Source organism: Vigna umbellata, chromosome 5 (assembly GCF_029865625.1).
Source record: "Vigna umbellata cultivar VRB3 chromosome 5, Vumbellata_1.0, whole genome shotgun sequence".
Classification (NCBI taxonomy): Eukaryota; Viridiplantae; Streptophyta; class Magnoliopsida; order Fabales; family Fabaceae; genus Vigna; species Vigna umbellata.
In genome coordinates this window covers 14,920,291-14,938,899 of record NC_142169.1, presented here as the reverse complement: position 1 = coordinate 14,938,899, position 18,609 = coordinate 14,920,291, and the positions used below count along the sequence as shown (strand labels likewise).

Here is an 18,609-nt window from a genome sequence, read left to right as displayed (position 1 = left end):
ACACAAAACACATGATTAACAAAGCCTGGAGGATTAACTCTCCCTAGCTAATTAATAGATCTTTATCTAAGATCAAGATGGAGACAATCATAGCTCCACAACTCCTTGAACCAGTACACATTAATTCAACACCTCAGACTTTCTCTTGAAAAGTGTTTGATTATTTTGTAAAAAGCTTTTACAGAATAGGATTTACTTTTCAAATAGAAAAAAAGTTTTAAATATATATCCTATGCTAACTGACGTATTATGTCGATTAAAAATAACAATCAATTGGTTGATTTCACTTAACATAGTGAAATAAACTAATTTATTAGTTATTTTAGCTAATTTGATACGTTAATCACATATCTATGTATATAAGACATTTAACCTGCGAAACACTCTTTTTAACATATTAAATAACTTCTAGCACAAGCTACAAAAGCTAAACTAAGAAAGGACATGATTATAAACATCATCAAATTCTTCAAGCTTCATTGATTCCCTTAGACTACTAGAATAATGTTAGAAAAATAATGAATTGAAGAAGATGTTTTGATGATGCCCAAATCAAGTTACAAGCATTCAAATGAAAGAAGATTAATTGAAGACTTGTATTGTATTGAAAAACTTTTGTAATAAGTGTAAAAATATAATACATGACTTAAGTATTTAGTAGTTTTTTATTCCATGTATCATTCATGTGTGAAATTGTAAAAAGAGTAAAAATGTACTGGAATAATCGATTATAACTAATTCTAATCGATCAGTGTTAATCGATTAACACAAGAAATAATTGATTATTACAACAAGGTCTGAAAACTCAAAATGACTTTGGAATGAGGCTTAAATGCTTACTTCGTCCCCATGTTAAGAGGTGAATTTCTATTTAGTACCCGGTTTTAAAAATAAAACATTGGGTCCCTATGTTATGAAAAGTGTATAAATAAGGTCCTATCCGTTAAGTTTACAGTAACGGTGTTAACTCCATGCTGATGTGGCATACTTTTTCTCTTCTCTCCTCTGTAGTCCAGCTTTTTGTCTCTCCAATTCAGCTTTTTCTCTCTCTTCCATATTAATGGTTTCCAATTTCTTTTTCTCTCTCTTTAGAGCAATTAATTCCTACCAATTGGTTTCCTTCCACCCTAAGTCTAGCAATACTAGAGCAATTCTTTAAGCTTCTCGGCACTGGACTCGTGAAACGATTGCCATAAACATTGAAGAACTGTAGCGAACCAGCAGAGCAAATTTGAGGAGGTAAATGGCCCGTGAAATCATTCTCAGCTAGTAACAAGGATTTCCAGTTGGTAATGTCATTCAAGCCTAGTGGAATGTTGCCTTAAGTTTGTTACTGGATCCTATTTCCATTCTAGCAATAGTGAATCTTATGTCCTTAGTTTCTACACATCTAGATTTGAAATGCATGCAAGAGAGTGGTGGGATGAAAGACAATATCATGTTAGAATAGGTAGAAAGTCTCCCATTCGTGATTGGTATGAATTAAAATCTTGCATGAGAAAAAAGTTTGTGCCTTCAACTATTTAGAGAAACCTACAATTACTGAGAGATTACATTGAAGATGGAAAAACATTTCTTGAAAGTTTAAATGACAATGATTTCCTTATTAGAGAACTAGAATTTGAAATTAGCCTTAAGGAGCTAAAAGCTAAGAAGATAGAGTTGAAGGTTAAGAGACTACAAAAAGAGGTTGAGGAAAAGAGAAGAGGAAGAAAGAAAGGAAGAAGAGAGACGAAAAAGAGAGAGAGAAGAAGAAGAGAGAAAGGAAGAAGAGAGACGAAAAAGAGAGAGAGAGAAGAAGAAGAGAGAAAGGAAGAAGAAAGACGAAAAAGAGAGAGAAGAAGAAGAGAAAAAGAAAGAAGAGAGACTAGAAAGCGAGAGAATAGAAGGGGAAAAACGAAGAGAAGAAGAAAAGAAAAAAGAAGAGAAGAAGAAAAGAAAAAAGAAGAAAGAAGAGAAAAATAAAGAGAAGGAGCAATTGCTACTGAAGGAAACTCCTACTCTTACAATAACCATGGAACCTAAAAGGGAAGGTTTCTCATTCTTTACTTCTTTTCCAGTCATTGTGCACTTTTCAACTATTACTTTTTCTTTTAAATCAATTGTCATTCCATATTCTGTGCAATCATTTTCAAAACATGGTCATTCAAATTTTGAGTTAATGTTATCCTTGTGGAAACAATTAACTCAAGATAAAAATCAAATAACTTGTGAATATGGACTTCTCCATTTTTCCAAGACTACTTCTAATAAAAATTTTGTTCAAAGGCCTTCATTTTTTCTTCTTATCTTTGCATACATCCTTTTAATCATCCTAATTTTTGCTATCTTTTGTAGATATATTTTTTATCCAGGTGGAAAACAAAAAAAACCAAAGTTGTGCTTCTTTCTTTCTTCCCGATTTGAGGACAAATCGTTTCTAAAGAGGGAGGGAATGATGACAACTCCTTTAGGACTTTCCATCCAAAGAAGCAACAACTTAAACTAAGACTAAAGAAAGGGAAGTAGAATAAGGATTTCTAAAGTTCTTTCCTTATCTAAGTCTTAGATGGATTTACTTTGCTAAATAATATTTGCATTGTTTTGTAGGCCTTAAATAAAGATTGAAGACCATGAAAAACCAACCAAAGAAGCTTGGAGAGCCAAAGGAAGCAAAGGAATCAAAGAAGGGATGAAAAAGGGTGTTTTCCGGATTGAAGCTAATAGCTTCCCGATTGGAAATGCATGTAAATTTAGCTTCTGGATTGGAAATCGCGCCCAGCCATCTGCTACTCGCGCCCAGCCAAAACGCACCAGAATTCAGCATTTTAAACACGTTTTTAATGTGTTTTCTGTGAGACTTGCAGCCCAAGCTCTGAAGCGTCTCAAGCACACTTCCTTTGTATATTGTAGAAGTTTGTAAAGCAAGATTTAGAGCTCTCTCTTCACCTATAAAAGAGAGATGCATCTCCTTTGTAAAATCAACTTTGAAATGATAAAGACATGCTGTTGAGTTTACTCTAGGCTTATCTTCAGAGTTCAACCTATCTTGTGCTTATTTAACACTCCTTCCTCTAGCTTCCTTCCCCTTAAAGGCCTTATGAGCTGGAGAAACCTTACACACTTACCAAACCTCCACTGAACCATTTCACAAACACTTGGCGTGCACCAGAAACATCCTTCATTTCTCCATTCCGCTGCGTCCATTCTAAATCGTGGAGCACTCTCACTTGAAGTGTGGAGCCGCTTCCATCATTGAGTCTATAAATAGACTCTCATTTCTCATTCTTGGACACACAAAACACTAAACATATTGTGAACTCTTTGAATCACTTGAGAAAGCTAGAGATCTTACAAAACTCTCTAAAGGCTTGAGAAACTTGATGCAGAGCGATCGAGTGTTGCTGCTGTTGCTGAGGAAAAGTCAGTCATCCTTTGTGTGTCGAAGGACGTGTTCTGAAGAAGCAACCATCCTTTTGGATCAAAGGAGGTGTTCATCCCTTGTGGTGTAAGGGGAAGTGAGTCTCATCTCTTGTGCGTCAAGAGAGATGTTTCTAAACCTTTAAACTCGTATATGTATGATTGTAAATTTATTTGGTTTTGTGATAGTGGATAGGTAATCTTGAGTTGAGATTAGCAACTGGACGTAGGATTGGTAAGATCTGAACCAGTATAAAATCACTTGTGCAAATTTCTCTCTTCCTTATTCTCTTTACTTTGTTCTTATTATCTTCTAAGTAAGTTTAATTAGAGAGAAAATTTTAAAACGCACACCTTTTTGTAAGAAACCAATTCACTCCATTCTTGGTTATTTGTTCCACGTAATCATTCTATTGCAGCTGCTCTGACAAATAAGACCTTGCATTTTATTTCCAAAGAACTCGAGACTTTTAGATTGTTGGGATATGATAATTTAAAGGGATTACAACAAGCTAAAGATTTCATGATATCTTGTTCCTTATCTATTGAAGAATTCACAAGCTTGGATAACATCACATTGGTAATCGATTTCTTAGAGGTCTTCCTTGAAGATGATGTTATTAGGTTATTGCTAAAGAGGAAGAGTTAGAGTTTATAATAGATATTGTGTATGGAACTAGTCCAATCTCCATATTACCATACAAGCATTCAATAGTAAAGTTGGTCAAAGTGAAGAATAAAGTGCATATATTGTCACATAAATGTTTCATTAAACATAGTGTGATGTGCTTCTTGGAAGGGACACAAATCTATTAGTCCAATAAGTTATTAAAAAATTGAAGTCCCAAGTAAGAAATAGATAAGCATGTGAAATTTCCATAGTTACAAGGATAAAAAAATAAGGTGCAAAAGAAATTATAAAATGGATTAAGGCTAGAATTTTGTTAAGAATAAATTTCGTGTTCATTGAGAAACGACTTACCATTTATATTTTGTTGGCTACTATCTTAGCAATATTGAAGTTTCTATAGTTTAGTAGTATTAATTTGATCGCGTTAACGACAATGTTATCAAATTTGGCATAACCTTCTAGGTTCCATAACATATTCTTGATGTGCTGAAAAAAAGAAGGGTGGAAGCATAAGGATGTGCTTCAGACTAAATCTTTACTATTTGTAATTCTTCTTTTTTTATGTTTTTATGTTGAAGCTTCATGAGGCTCTTACTACTATTTTATTTATTTTTCTTAAGAATAAATAACAAGAGTTCTTAAAAGGTTAGACATTCTTGGTTTTGTTTGTGTTTTCATGTTATGAAATCACCTATAATAACTTATCTAACTAAACAACAATCTCATTACCTATTTAAGATTTTACTGTTAAGACTACTCGATCTAGTGGTTGACCATGGTATAAACACTTCTCAATGGTACAATGGAACAATTAAAGTTTTAAAATATCTAAACTTTCAAGAAGACTATAAAATTCAAACTTAAGCAACAAAATGAGATAAATTAGTTAATTGTTTTTCTAACATAGTTATTTTAGTGTGAATGAAAATGAGTGTATGTATATACTTAACAAAATCTATTTGGATAAGACTAATTCATCTGATTTTATATTTTTATAATAACATTTTATTTTTATTTAGTTCCTTTGTTATTTTAAGAGTATGATTCATTGACTGTACTCCTCTCTTAGAAATTAGAGCACTTGATTTTGATATCAAAGTTTAACTTAGCATACCATGAGAAGATGATGAAAACAAATGAAATCGGAATTAAAAAATAAATATATGCTTAATGGACCATGTTTGGAAAACTAAAACTTGAAAGTACTATAAAAAACTTACAAAACTTAAATTTGGAGAACACACTTCTCAACATATCAAAACTTTTAGTATAATAACACTCATAAAATAGGCAAGTTTCATAAACTTTCCACAATGGCTTTTCTCATCGAAGAAAAGTATTATGCATTATATAGTCAGTCATTCAAAAGTTACAACATTATTATTTTTTTGGTTTAATTATATAATTTGTTTGTCTTTATAATTGTTTTTTACTTAATTGACTCTCTAGTTTCCTAAAAAGGCTTAATGTGACTCATTTCATTTAACACCATTTGAAAATGACACATATATCAAAATTAAAATCCATCACATGTCAAAATCTAAGTTATTTTCTATCTCGAAACCTATATGATTTTGATACCTGATAGATTCATATTATAACATGTGATACTACCAGACGACAATAATATCAATTTAACAAAATGAGTCGCATTAAATTTTTGGTTTAATACCTTTTTGGTTCCCAATTTTGGTTGAGAATGTTCGAAATGGTCCTAATTTTTTTTCCTATTCAATGTTGTCCTAAAGAACGTAATTTAATTTCAATTTAGTCATTTTTGCAGACAGTGTTTAAATCGTTAACCGCACACTGTCCAGCTGTGCAAAATTGAAATGAGATGGCATTTAACTGCCTACGTGGATTCTCTTTAGGCACAGTGAGGTGAAAAGCAGGAAGAGGCCGAGCAGTGAGCGAGAAGAAGAAGGGAACCGAACTGCTGAAGGGGTGAGGTTACCGAATGGTGGAAGCACGGGAGCCGATCGGTTCGCCAGAGGGATTTGCGATTTAAGCTCGTGGTCTTGCAGATTTCTGGTTCTTGTGGTTTGCAGGTTTGAGGTTGGCGAGGATGCTGGAGGTGTGTGCCGCGGCGGCGGGTTGAAGAAGGGAGAGTGGTAGTAGTAGCGACGACCATGGAGATTCCGCTGTTGGCTATGAATGTTGTACGAAACTCTCGATTTAGGTTGGTGCTAGAGGAGGAAGACTTGTGATTTGCTGCAGGTTTGATGGCGTCGTGGATGGAGATATGGTGGTTGCAGGTTCTCACGTTGAGTGGCACGATTCTTACGGCGGCGACGGCCTGAAATGGGCTTTGCTGCATAACAGTGGTGGCGGCCTAAGGTTTTGGAAGCGAGAGGAAGATGATGCGCGAAGATGGTGGCTGGCGAGCTGAGACCCTAATCAGAAATACATTTTCAAAAATTAGGGCTTAAGTGGTGGAGAAGATGATGGAGGTGCAAAGATGGTGGTTGGCCGTGACCGTGGCGGCGGCGGTTAGGGTTAGGTGGTGGCTAGGGTTTCTGTGTAGGGGAAATTAGGGCTTTTGGAGGTAGGAGATGATGATGACGTGTCAAGGGTGATGTGTCATTTATTGCACAGTTGGACAATGCGCCGTTAACGATTTAAACTCCGTATGCAAAAAGGACTAAATTGAACATAAATTATGTTCTTCAGAACAATATTGAACAGAAAAATAAAATTAGGACCATTTCGAACATTTCCAACCAAAATTGTGACAAAAAAAAGTTATTAAACCTAAATTTTTTTACAAAAATAAGAATTCAATTTAGTTTTTTTTCTAAAAAAATAGATTCAATTGAATAAAAAAATTATAAAAACTAAAATAAATTAAAAACCTAAATATATAAAGAACAAATTATTAATTAAGTTTTCTTTTACTTAAGCATTATAAAAGAAAGTTGTGACAATATCATTACTTTGTTTTTGAACAACTTTATAAATGATTTGAACAACAATATATACATGTCAGAAAGTCTTGTATATTCATATGCTTAGTATACTTTTATCAAAAAATATGTAGTTAACTTTGTTTTTTCATTTTATGTCAACAATTTGCTTTGAACTAAATATTTCTTCACTATGTATATATGAAATACTAGTAATAATAATACTAATAATAATTTATCCTTCTAGAAACAAACATTTTTATTATCATAAACAAAATTTCCATCTGATTTTAATGTTTTAATTCATTTTTAATTGTTAATAATTTTCTTTTTCATTTTTCTTAATGTAGAAAAAAGAAAATAAGATACAATATCCATTTATCTAAACGTAATAAAAAGTGTAAATATAGATCAAATTGGATCTTCACCAATTAAAACTAAAATCTTATTAAACCTCTACCTTATTGTACAATTGTTGAATAATATTGAGGGGCTTTGTTCATTTTCCTCTTGGGGTTGCTCCCTCCACCTCACCCGTATGCTCCCTCCACCTCCCCAACTTTTTGAATTTTTTTTTAATTACAAAATTAACCTTTTGTTTTACCTTTTTTAACCTTTTTACTTTTTTATTTTTTTACTTTTAATGTTATTTACCAAATCCTACATACTTTACTTTTACTCCCTGCTCAGAGTCCACCCCCTCAAAAGCTTTCTCTTAGTTTTGAGATCCGTCTTTTCTTCTTCACCTCCGTCACACTCTTTTCTCTCGGTGAGACTTCTCATCTAAACTCTACCTTTGCTCTTAGTCGTGGTGCGGTGCGGTGGTGCGGTGCGGTGGTGCGGTGGTGCGGTGGTGTGGCTGTTCTTGTTGTTCGTGGTGCGGTGGTGTTTCCCTGGTACGGTGGTGGTTCTCTTGTATTGGTGGTGCGTGGTGCAGATCTTCGTTCGTCTACTAGGTGTTGTTCATTTTTTAGTCTTTAGTATGCATGCATAGATCTTTGATTTACTACTTTGAATGTGTGCATGTTTGGTTTGCTGGTGTTTCGCTGTGCTGCCTTTTCTGTGTGTAGGAAGACGATAACCGCTTAGGCCAGAACGAATGTCGCATATCCGTTTGTCCTTAAAACGGATGTCGCATATCCGTCGACGGATGTCCCATATCCGTTTTTCAAGGCCAAACGGATATGGGACATCCGTTTTGGCTTTGGGTGATTTTTTTTTCTTTTTTAGTTTATTAATTTTTTTATTTGAAATGTATATATAGATTTATTTAAATTTAGTTTTATTTTAATTTGTTAGTGGAATTTTTTTTTAATTTAGTTATTCAATTATTATTTATTTAATTATTTCAATAGAAAATTAAATATGATAATATGTGATTAAACGGATGTGTCACATCCGTTCACGGATATGCCATATCCGTGGTGGTTAGATGCATCTTGAAGTCAATCAAACATTTGTTATCATCTACGAATATGACTTGATAATTTTGAAATCTTAATACAAAGAGTTTGCCAAAAATAAAAGGGTTAGAAGAGGGGACACCTAAGGGATTAGCCTTTTTGACTTAAATAAAATGAAGATTTTTCTACATTTGTTCTATTCTGCTTTGATGCAATTCTTTTTTCATCCAAATTATTAGTTTAAATCATATTTTATCACTGGATACTGCTTGGTACACTTATTCAGTTGTCACCCTATTAACAGTGCGTTGATGGCTTCACAAAATATCCCATAACTGTTTGGAGTGGGAATTAGAGACGTGAGTTCCAAAACAATACGTATTAGCAGTGCGTGATGGCTTCAAAGAGTTCCAATGCTAAAACAAAACAATACGTATTTTCTCGTTTATTTGGTATCACCATGCAGAACGAAAATATTTAATGCTTGTATATTGGATTCTTGCATCTGCAGATACTATCCCAGCAAATGCCACACACCGCGTGGAGTCTAGAAATTCCCTACTGGTGTCTGGCGTTGTTGATCAGGGAGAAGACATCCGTTTTATCTTAAACGAATGTTGACATCCGCTGACGGATGCTGACATCTGTTTAAGGTTTTACACGTTAATTTAAAGGTTAATTTAGGGTAGATTACGTACTTATACGCGTATCTTCACCCCTTTGCACCTTCAAGCACTACGGAGACCTTCAAACACCATCTACATGAATTCATAACAATTTCTCCCATCATCAACCTCTCACTCACCACAATCTCACCTCACAATGAAAAAAAGAAAAGACAAAGAATGAATGTAAAAACAAAAAAAAAAGAACACAATAAAACAATAAAATATATCGTGAGGAAAAAGAGGTTGTGTACCACGCATAAGAGATTAGAGTTAAAAAATATTAACCTAAAATAAACTTTACATAAAGATTAAATAGAAATAAAGAGATGAAAGGAGGGATAAAAGTAGAATGGAGAGGTGGAGGTAGCAAAGGGTAAAGGTGGAGGGAGCAACACCCTTTTCTCTTTTAGCAATTTATGTTCTGAAGCCCACACACTAACAGTTACACACAACCTTGACTCAACTGCACACATCCCAGTATTTCCACAAGGTCAATTTCATTGCTTCCTTGTGAGACTCTCTCTCTTTACTGTAAAAGTTATAAAGCTCTTTCTCCACATCTCATTCTCTGCCTTCCATTCTCTGTCTTTTTCTTCCCCAATTTCCCTTTCTTCCTTTCCCAATTCCCATATGGCTGACGCCAAAGATTCCTCCATTCTCAACTCAAAATCCAAATCTTCCCCAACCTCAACCACAATCTCTCAACAACAACAACAACAACAACGTAAGACAACAAAAATCTTAATGGCTCAGAACATCCTCAGACTCCTACCCACTCTCCTCTCCGCAGCATCTGTCGCAATCACCGTCACCAACAGCCAAACCGTTTTCATCTTCGGTCTCCGTTTCGAATCCCACTTCTACTACTCACCCTCCTTAAAGTAACTTCACATTCTTTCATTTTTCACACAAAGATTTCATCTTTTTCTTCTTTTCGATTACCCTCTGTGTTTTCTTTTCTCTCCCTATCACAGATTTTTTGTTGCGGCGAATTGTGTGGTGGCTGCCATGTCCTTCCTGACACTGATAGCCAACTGTCTGATAAAACGTCAGCCGTCACCTAACTACAATTTCTTTATCCTCTTGCACGACATGGTAAGCTTATTTCTCACCCCTTCTCTCGTAACATGTTTTATTTTTTAATTCACTGTTGAATATAAAGATAATACACATACAAAAGTTACATTTTTTTGTTAGTTTCTATAATGTTTATCTTTTATCATCGATATATTAATAGTTTCTTTGGATTTTATTAAAATGTTATTTGGATTTAAGATTGTTTAATATTTAAATAATCTTTTACATTTGACAGTAATTAAGCATTCTATGTAAACAAAAAAGTTTCAAATTTAATAAATCTGAAGTAGTTTTTCAAATTAAAACATTTAATAATTAGATTTAAAATGAGATTAATTTCAATTAATATATTTGAGTCTGTTAAAATTTATAAAACTCCATATACATAATTAGAGTAGAGTTGTTAAAGTTTGACTCTGTTGTGAATAAGCAGTTTGTAGAACTGGAAAATTTTGTTTGAACCAGTACTAAACATATATGAGTAGCATGTGTAATCTTCATTCCATTTTAATTAGAACTGAAGTTGTATTTGGAAAATGTTTATATCAACATATAAATTATGGTATTATTTGTAAAGTGAAATTAGATATGTTGTAGAATAAGATAGAAAGAGAAAAAGGGTGAAGAGAAATTGAAGTTGAGTTTTTGCAGGTGATGACGGTGGTGTTAATAGCTGGATGTGCAGCAGCAACTTCCATAGGGTACGTGGGACAGTTTGGAGAAAAGCATGTGGGTTGGCAGCCAATATGTGATCATGTCACTAAATTCTGCAGAAGAAACTTGGTTTCCCTTTTGCTTTCTTATTTTGCCTTCATTGCCTATTTTGCACTCACTATTTTATCAGCCTACAACTCCCTCTTTTCTTCTCCCAACAAAACTACACAAAACCAACCACACCACACCACCTAGCTATTCTTATTTTATATGTAATGGATTCTATGCTTCTTCAACAACTTTTTATTTTCGTTAATGCCTCATAAATGCTACCTACAACACCATTTAGCCTCTTGCCTATCCTACACAAACTCCCTTATTATAGATATATATAACATTTCCTGCATTTATTTCTCTTTCAATCTCTTTCTTCTACACAACTTATTTTCTACCATAACTTATATCATGTTCTTCCATAAATTTATAACTAATTATTATTCATTTTGCTATTTACAAACAAAATAAAATAAAATCAGGACTTTTCACCTTAAGTAGATCCCAAGTTCAATAACGAATAACTCAAATATAACCAACATTTTATATTCGTTCTAATATCAAAACTTGTTATTCGGACCCACCAAGTCCGTTATTAACGTAAATGTGACTTACTATTGAAAGGAAAACTTTAATGAAGTTATATAGAACGGTGTATATTAATTATTATTCTTAATATATTTTTAAAAATTTTAAATCACATATAATTTGATATGAAATGTGTATCATTTTACCCTCTCTTTCTATGAAATGCACCTGATCCGGGAGACATATTCCTAGTTTCCACCTCTATTTACTTCAATAATAATAATAATTGTTTGTCTTAAATGTTGTATATATTTTGGACATTAGCTATTAATGATTTTATATTTTTTGTCTTTTTCCTGGGATATGGTTCAACGATTCCTTTTATTTAAGATGTTTTAATTTTAATTACTAAATAGAAACTAAAAGTATTTATGATTATTATCATCATCATCATGAGAATGTAACATAAAAAAATTAATATTTTTAAAGAATTATATAATTTAAGAGACAAAATAGTAGTTTTTTAGTTTTAATAGTGATTTTTTATGAAAACTTTTCGGTACAATTTGTAATGAAAGTGATTTTAATCTATAAAATAACTCTGATAAATCTGAACAAGCTCGATAGCAAAGTAAAAGTTCGGCAAACTCTACAAGCAAGTTTGACAAACTCAATAAGAAAGCTCAACAAGCTTGATTTCAATGGTCATTCCATCAAATACATAAAATCGATTCTCTCACAAACATAATCAATTCCATGATTTCCATGTGAAAGAACACAATCTATTCTGCGACATATTTTGGGACCATGGAATTGATTCTAGTCTCATGGTCATTTAATCAAATACACAAAGTCGATTCTCTTGCAACCATAATCAATATTCCAATACCAATGAATAAACACAATCAATTCTCTTATACCCTGGTATAAATGAACATAATTGATTCTACTTGTATTTATAACACGATGGAATCAATTCCATGTTATTTCATGAATAGAACAACATGCACATAGTCGATCCCACCAACTTCCTTTGCATAGAATTGATTGAGCATAACACAAAATTGATTGAAGGATTTTGGAATCTGTTCCATACAACCTCGTAATGGATACCCGTAATGTTTACATGAACTTATAAATGGGGAAGAATTGATTCTGGAAAGTTTTCTTATCTAAAGAACCTTGCATGTGGATTAAGAACACTGCACCTTCTCCTCTACGAGCTACACCACGAGAAATCAGCACACCTCCTTATCCTCTAGCACCAAGATCACGATACTCTCACACTTTGAAGGTTATATTGAAGGCAACACATCTAGCTCTCAAACATAACATTGATGGCGTTTTAAATTCATTAAGCACACCCTCCCATGTGTGGTCAAAGAGCCGAAGAATATCACTATGTGTGTAACAGGAATCTTAATTGTTTTCACAACTTTGCATATTTCACATATGTGGTAATTACATTTTAATTTGAAATAAAAGGAAAGGTTATTTTTGGTCTTATTTAGGAACATGCACAATGTATCATGCTAAATCTCCTCCAAAATGTGTGAACAGAATAATTTTCTCTGATACAAATTTGTAATACATCCGTTTATTAATGTGAAAACAATGGAATTGTAGATACAAACAAAACATTAAGGAGAGACTTGAGGATTTATGATTTTTATCACATTCGAAATAAAGAAATTTTGAGACTTTTTGAGAATAAGATTTTAATAAGGAATTATGAAATGTTAACTTAATTGAAATTGAAATGACATCTATAGATTTTGGAGAAATTTTAAACATTTTTGTTTTTTTATTTTATCCATGAATTAAATAATAATACTCATGTAACTTTCCCACCCTATTCATGGGTAAATTTACTCATGAGTAATTTGTTTCATGTTTTCCTTTCTCTCATCAATAACAACATTATCTGTAAATATTTTCGTAGATAATCATAATTTACATAAATCTTATTTTGTGGGAAATTATCTAAAGAAAAAAATCTTTTTTTTTTGTGTAGTGACTGTCTTTAGAGATGACATGGTCCTTAATTGTTGTGAAATTTATTTTGTTAAATGCGAGGAAAGGTTGTATTCTTGAGTTGAGATCGATAGGTGAAGTTTAGAGTTATCTCTGAATATAATGATGTTGAGTGGTTACAGTTTTAACAAAATACCCTACGTATATAATTACTAAGGAGATGCACGAATTACCAAAGGGTTAAATATGTTTTTAGTTCCTGAACTATCAGACGATTTTGTTTTTAGTCCCTGCTCAGAACTTTGATGGTTTTTAGTCCTTATAGTTTTGAAACTCTGAGTATTAGTCCTTAAAAATGGACGGTATTAAGTTTTTGTGGATGTGGCAAAAACTTAACACCGTTCAATTTGAAGGACTAATACTCAGAGTTTCAAAACTATAAGGACTAAAAACCATCAAAGTTCTGAGCAGGGACTAAAAACAAAATCGTCTGATAGTTCAGGGACTAAAAACAAAATCGTCTGATAGTTCAGGGACTAAAAACATATTTAACCCATTACCAAATGGTCACAAAAGTGTTTAATTAATATCTATTTTTTTTTTCTATTCTAGATTTTCCAAAGTCGTGTGTAAGAAAGAATATTTACTAAAAGAGAAAAACATCTAAGCAAGACGTGAAAGAATAATTTACATCTTTTTTTTCGAAAGTTTAAATTCTTTATCGTAGTGACTTTCAAAACATAATTATTTGGAATTACTAGTAGACTCTTCCAACTAATATCTACTTGTTTATTTCGTATTCAACCTTGAATAAAGTTAAAATAAAGATCAATGATGGTTGCGTTGTATAAACTGGAAGTTTGTAATATTTTCTCTAAGCCCAACCCCACGCCTATCTCAGAACTATTATTATTTCCTTTTAAAAGAGGCAATAATTGTGATATTTTAGATATACAGATACATAAGTGATTCCCATTTGGTGTATGAGATGCATCCAAAATAAGTTTTCCACATTGAGATCGTAACGTTTCTAGCGAAATCGTCTAATCCAAGAAAGAGAAAATTACTCATTTAGCCACGCTACTTTACGTGTCTTATCAATGTTACTCATGCATATCTTCAAGGACAAGTTAGCTTTCATGGCTCGGTGATGTCATGAGGCTATGGGAAGATTGTGCTCCTCCACCTTCACTCTAATATATTGCAAATATTGAAGTTGTGAAATGGGTAATTTCGTCAATCCAGATTAAATTGTAAAATGGACTTATTTGATTACATTAAAGCTTCTAGAAGAAATTGAGCTTAATTATTTTTTTATATTGTTATATAATATTTATTTTCTTTTCTAGTTTTAAAATTGGCATCCAATTTTAATAAAATAGACATTTTCATCGCTTATATTTTTAATCTATAATATTTGTTTTTTCTATATATTTATAAAGTGGCTATTATATTTCGTCTTATTTAAAAATATCATATTAGCTAAAATTTAAACAAAAATTATGAAAATTAAAATTTTAAAATATAAAAAAAGTGCTTTGATAAATGTGAATACGTTCAACATCAATTAAAGTCATTATATACGAGGTATTATTTTCTTTGAAGGTTAGATTCACTCTCATAACAATTTTGTCTTGAAAATTGTTTTCACACGGTGAAGGAGGACTATATATATAAACTTTCATTGACTCTTAATAATGTAAGACTTTTAAGTGTGTCAGGACAATTATTATTGAGGTTAGGAGACTTGAGATACCTGGTCTTCTATACGGTACATCGATCATTACAAAAAATTACAATTTTGGAAGTTATTTTTTTCTATTTCTGGCGGCTTTAACTTTTGAAAAATGCGGTTCGAAAAATCTTTAAAAAAATTTACGTTGCTAAATAATTACCGGCGGTGTTTTAAAAAATCGTCGATATTATTTTGAAAAACCGTCGGTATTAGCAAGGTTTTAGAAAAACTGTCGGTATTAACGGGAGTTTTGAAAAAATCGACGGTATTAACGGGAGTTTTGGAAAAACCGTCGATATTAATGGGGTTCCTCAGAAACCGCCAGTATTTCCAAGGGTTTTGGAAAAACCGCTGGAAATGTGTGCAGATTATTTTTTTTAGTTTTTGATTGTGATAAAATGGAATCATGATCAAATTAGTTTTAATAACCACACAGACAATGAAATAATATAAACTAAAAGTGAATATTATATATAAAATAAACTACATTATTTAATATATTAATATAATTCATACATCTAATTGTTTATATATAAAATTAAAAAAAATGTTTAATACTAAATTAAAATACTAAAAATATGACTGAGAAAGATGTTCATTAACAATGTTGATTTTGATACATATAGTTCATAGTAGACACAACGAGCATGTTATTCCCAACAATCAAGAACTTCAAGTTGATGCACACTTAACACAGCTGCACATAATTCTTCAAAATCCATCCTTAATGAATTCAACTGTTATAAAAAGAAATATAAAGATGTAAGATTGAAACAAATCAAATTAAGAAATATATCTATATACACAGAACACGGTAGTTTTACCAAGACGACATACCAACTCCAAGAGTTCCAACTAAAATCCCAACAATATTAGCATCCTTAGCTCTCTCCACAAGGTAATATCTGCATAGTCATCACTCTAGCTTAGTAAATTTGAAGATATAAAATGACTTACACAACACAAGACAGAGTAGTGCGTTTATATTGGGATACATACCTATGTTTAAGAATCCTCCTTTGTTGAAACAAGTTTGTCACCGTTTGATTTTCATTTGCATTATATCTTACTAAAGCAACAGAAATCATAATAATTATAATCATGATTCAGAAAATCCTAAAGTAGAAAATAAGTTGAGAAGACTTTTGATTTCATATAGATGTTATACATGTATAAAGAAATATTTAAACAAAGAAATAATTTCAGGGATATTAGCTTCCCAAAATATACCTTTTTGTTAGAGATGTCGTACAATACATGACACATGTTTACCAATAGCTTTCCTAGGGTCATTTCATGATAGAAATACAATGTAAAGGAAAACATAAATTAAATGGAGAAATTAAAGGACGGGAAACTGTCAACCTATTTCACAAGTATTGAATGTGAGCACAACATTAGCAAAAGCTGAATCATCAAGTCCAATCCAAAAGACCAAGTAATCATCCATGCTTTGTCCCAGAGGTAATTTCCAAGTTAATCCGAATTTTTTTTCACTACAAGAAAATAGTTATTTATCTACATATTATTATATACGGATTTAAATCTGTATATAAAAAACTTATTATATACAGATATTATATACGGATATTAAAAATTGAGTTAGATACGAAAAAATCCGTATGTGATAGAAAACATCTTTGCCTCTTATTTTCCGTATATAAGATTTGTATCTAATGATTAAAAATTAAAATTAATTTTTTCTTTAACCTAACACTCTCGAAATCACCCGCATTTTCCCCTCTTTCTGGAAATCGCTCGCGTTCTCTTCCTCACAGAACCTCTCACTTGCAGTCTCCCACCGTCAAAATCGCGTTTCTCCCTCTTCCTCCCACAACAACTCACAGAACCCTTCCACTTCCATTTTCCCCTCTCTCGAAATCACTCGCATTTTTTTTCCTCTTCCTCACACAACCTCTCATTTGCACTCTCCCACTGTCAAAATCGCGTTTCTCCCTCTTCCTCCCACAACTCAGAACCCTTCCACTTCAACTCTCACACCGGCATTTCGTTAGTGTGGCTATCACTCACTGCCGTCGTCGTTCACTATCGGCGGTGACTCTTCAGTAAGTTCCTAATCTTCTTCCTTCAAGCCCTAACCTTCTTATCCTAAATTTATCTAATCTAGGGTTTTCTTTTGCAAGGTGCAAATCTTTCTTCCCACTTCCACCCCCAAAATCTAGGGTTTCATCTATCTAACCCTTTTTTCTTTCTTTGGTTTTGCGCTCCAATAATATTTGGTTTCCAATTTGCTCACTCGCTTTTGGTTTTTTCGTGGTCATGTCTTTAATGTGTTTTGATGGTTGTTAGGAGAGATTTGAGGACATGGACTTCCGAAGAAGTGTTTTTAAAGTAGACAGAAACAACCCAGTTTAGATGTGGCTACAAAAACTGCTACGACACTTGCAATTGTGCCTTATATAATATTATATTGTATTTATAAGTTTATTTGTTTGTTTTAAGGCTCCCTGATCTTTACAAATAAAGGAATTATTTTTTTTTTCTCTATCCATATGTTACATACGGATAAATCCGTATGTAATTACATATGTAATTATATATGTACTTATATACGGATATTATATACGGATTTATCCGTATGTAATTTACATACGGATAAATCCGTATATAACTTACCTACGAGTATATTATATACGGATTTTTGTCCGTATGTATTTCGTATGTAATTAATCATTATATACGGATTTTGAATGTTACATACGGATTTTAGCAGTATGTAATTCTAATTTTTCTTGTAGTGTTTCTTAATTTCTCCAAAAATACTTAATGAAAAAAAAATATTTTCATAAGTTAAAATTCCACGAATTTAACAACAGCATGAAATAAGATGTGTTATACTCTTGCCATAAAAGCACACATACAAATTAAAAAATTCCATGTCATTATGAGTGAGTGCCTCCCTGTATATTTCCCATTTATTGCTCCCCATCATGTATAACAAAATAGTTTTAGAGTTATGGTTCTAATGGAATAGGGCCCAACCCTTGGTCCTATCAAAAGGAGAATCACTCAACATAAATCACAAAATCCATCATCTAGTTCGAACCTAGGGTTATAAATAATGTGCTTCAAAGTTCTTTAAGGGTTACTTAAACAATTACAAAGCAAGAGTGTCTAGAAAAACTCTCTGAGTGTTTAAAAAAGCTTGTGGTTTCGGTACTTGAAGAAGAAAAACTATTACTTAGTGTGTTTACGTTGTTAATGTTTATCTACAAAGCAGAATCAAGATGTTCGTTCCTTTGTGAGTCAAAAGAAAGTGTTGATAATCTCTTATTCGTTAAGAGAGGTGTTCTCTAATCTCTTCTTTAATTCCCTATTGTAAAATGTTATTCATTTTAGTGAAAGGTTAATCCCTCTTTCTAAGAGATTAACATCTGGACATAAAATCTTTTGATTCGAACCATTATAAAAAACACTTGTGTAATTTTTCTCATCCCTTCTCTACTTTATTTATTTGCCTTTAATCAACGCAAGTTGTAAGATCCGAGAAAATATGGGTATTAGAAATAAATTAGTCTTGAGAATTTGTTTTTTTTTGTTAATTAATGTTCTTGTGTGTACA

General features: G+C 32.3%; 1 protein-coding gene and 1 long non-coding RNA gene across 2 annotated transcripts; one reads left to right on the top strand and one right to left on the bottom strand.

Annotated features, from left to right (window-relative positions):
• Positions 1–9,447: 9,447 nt before the first annotated feature.
• LOC148197793 (CASP-like protein 1F2) lies at positions 9,448–11,157 on the top strand. Its single transcript, XM_088115176.1, has 3 exons — positions 9,448–9,885; positions 9,979–10,099; positions 10,733–11,157. The coding sequence occupies exons 1-3, from the start codon at positions 9,635–9,637 to the stop codon at positions 10,988–10,990; spliced, it is 630 nt and encodes a 209-aa protein (XP_087971302.1). The 5' UTR covers positions 9,448–9,634; the 3' UTR covers positions 10,991–11,157.
• Positions 11,158–15,545: 4,388 nt separating this feature from the next.
• LOC148197792 (uncharacterized) lies at positions 15,546–16,141 on the bottom strand. Its single transcript, XR_015786801.1, has 3 exons — positions 16,026–16,141; positions 15,864–15,931; positions 15,546–15,763 (listed from the first exon to the last, which is right to left on the bottom strand). It is a non-coding gene; the product is annotated as an uncharacterized LOC148197792 (long non-coding RNA).
• Between the last annotated feature and the right edge of the window lie 2,468 nt (positions 16,142–18,609).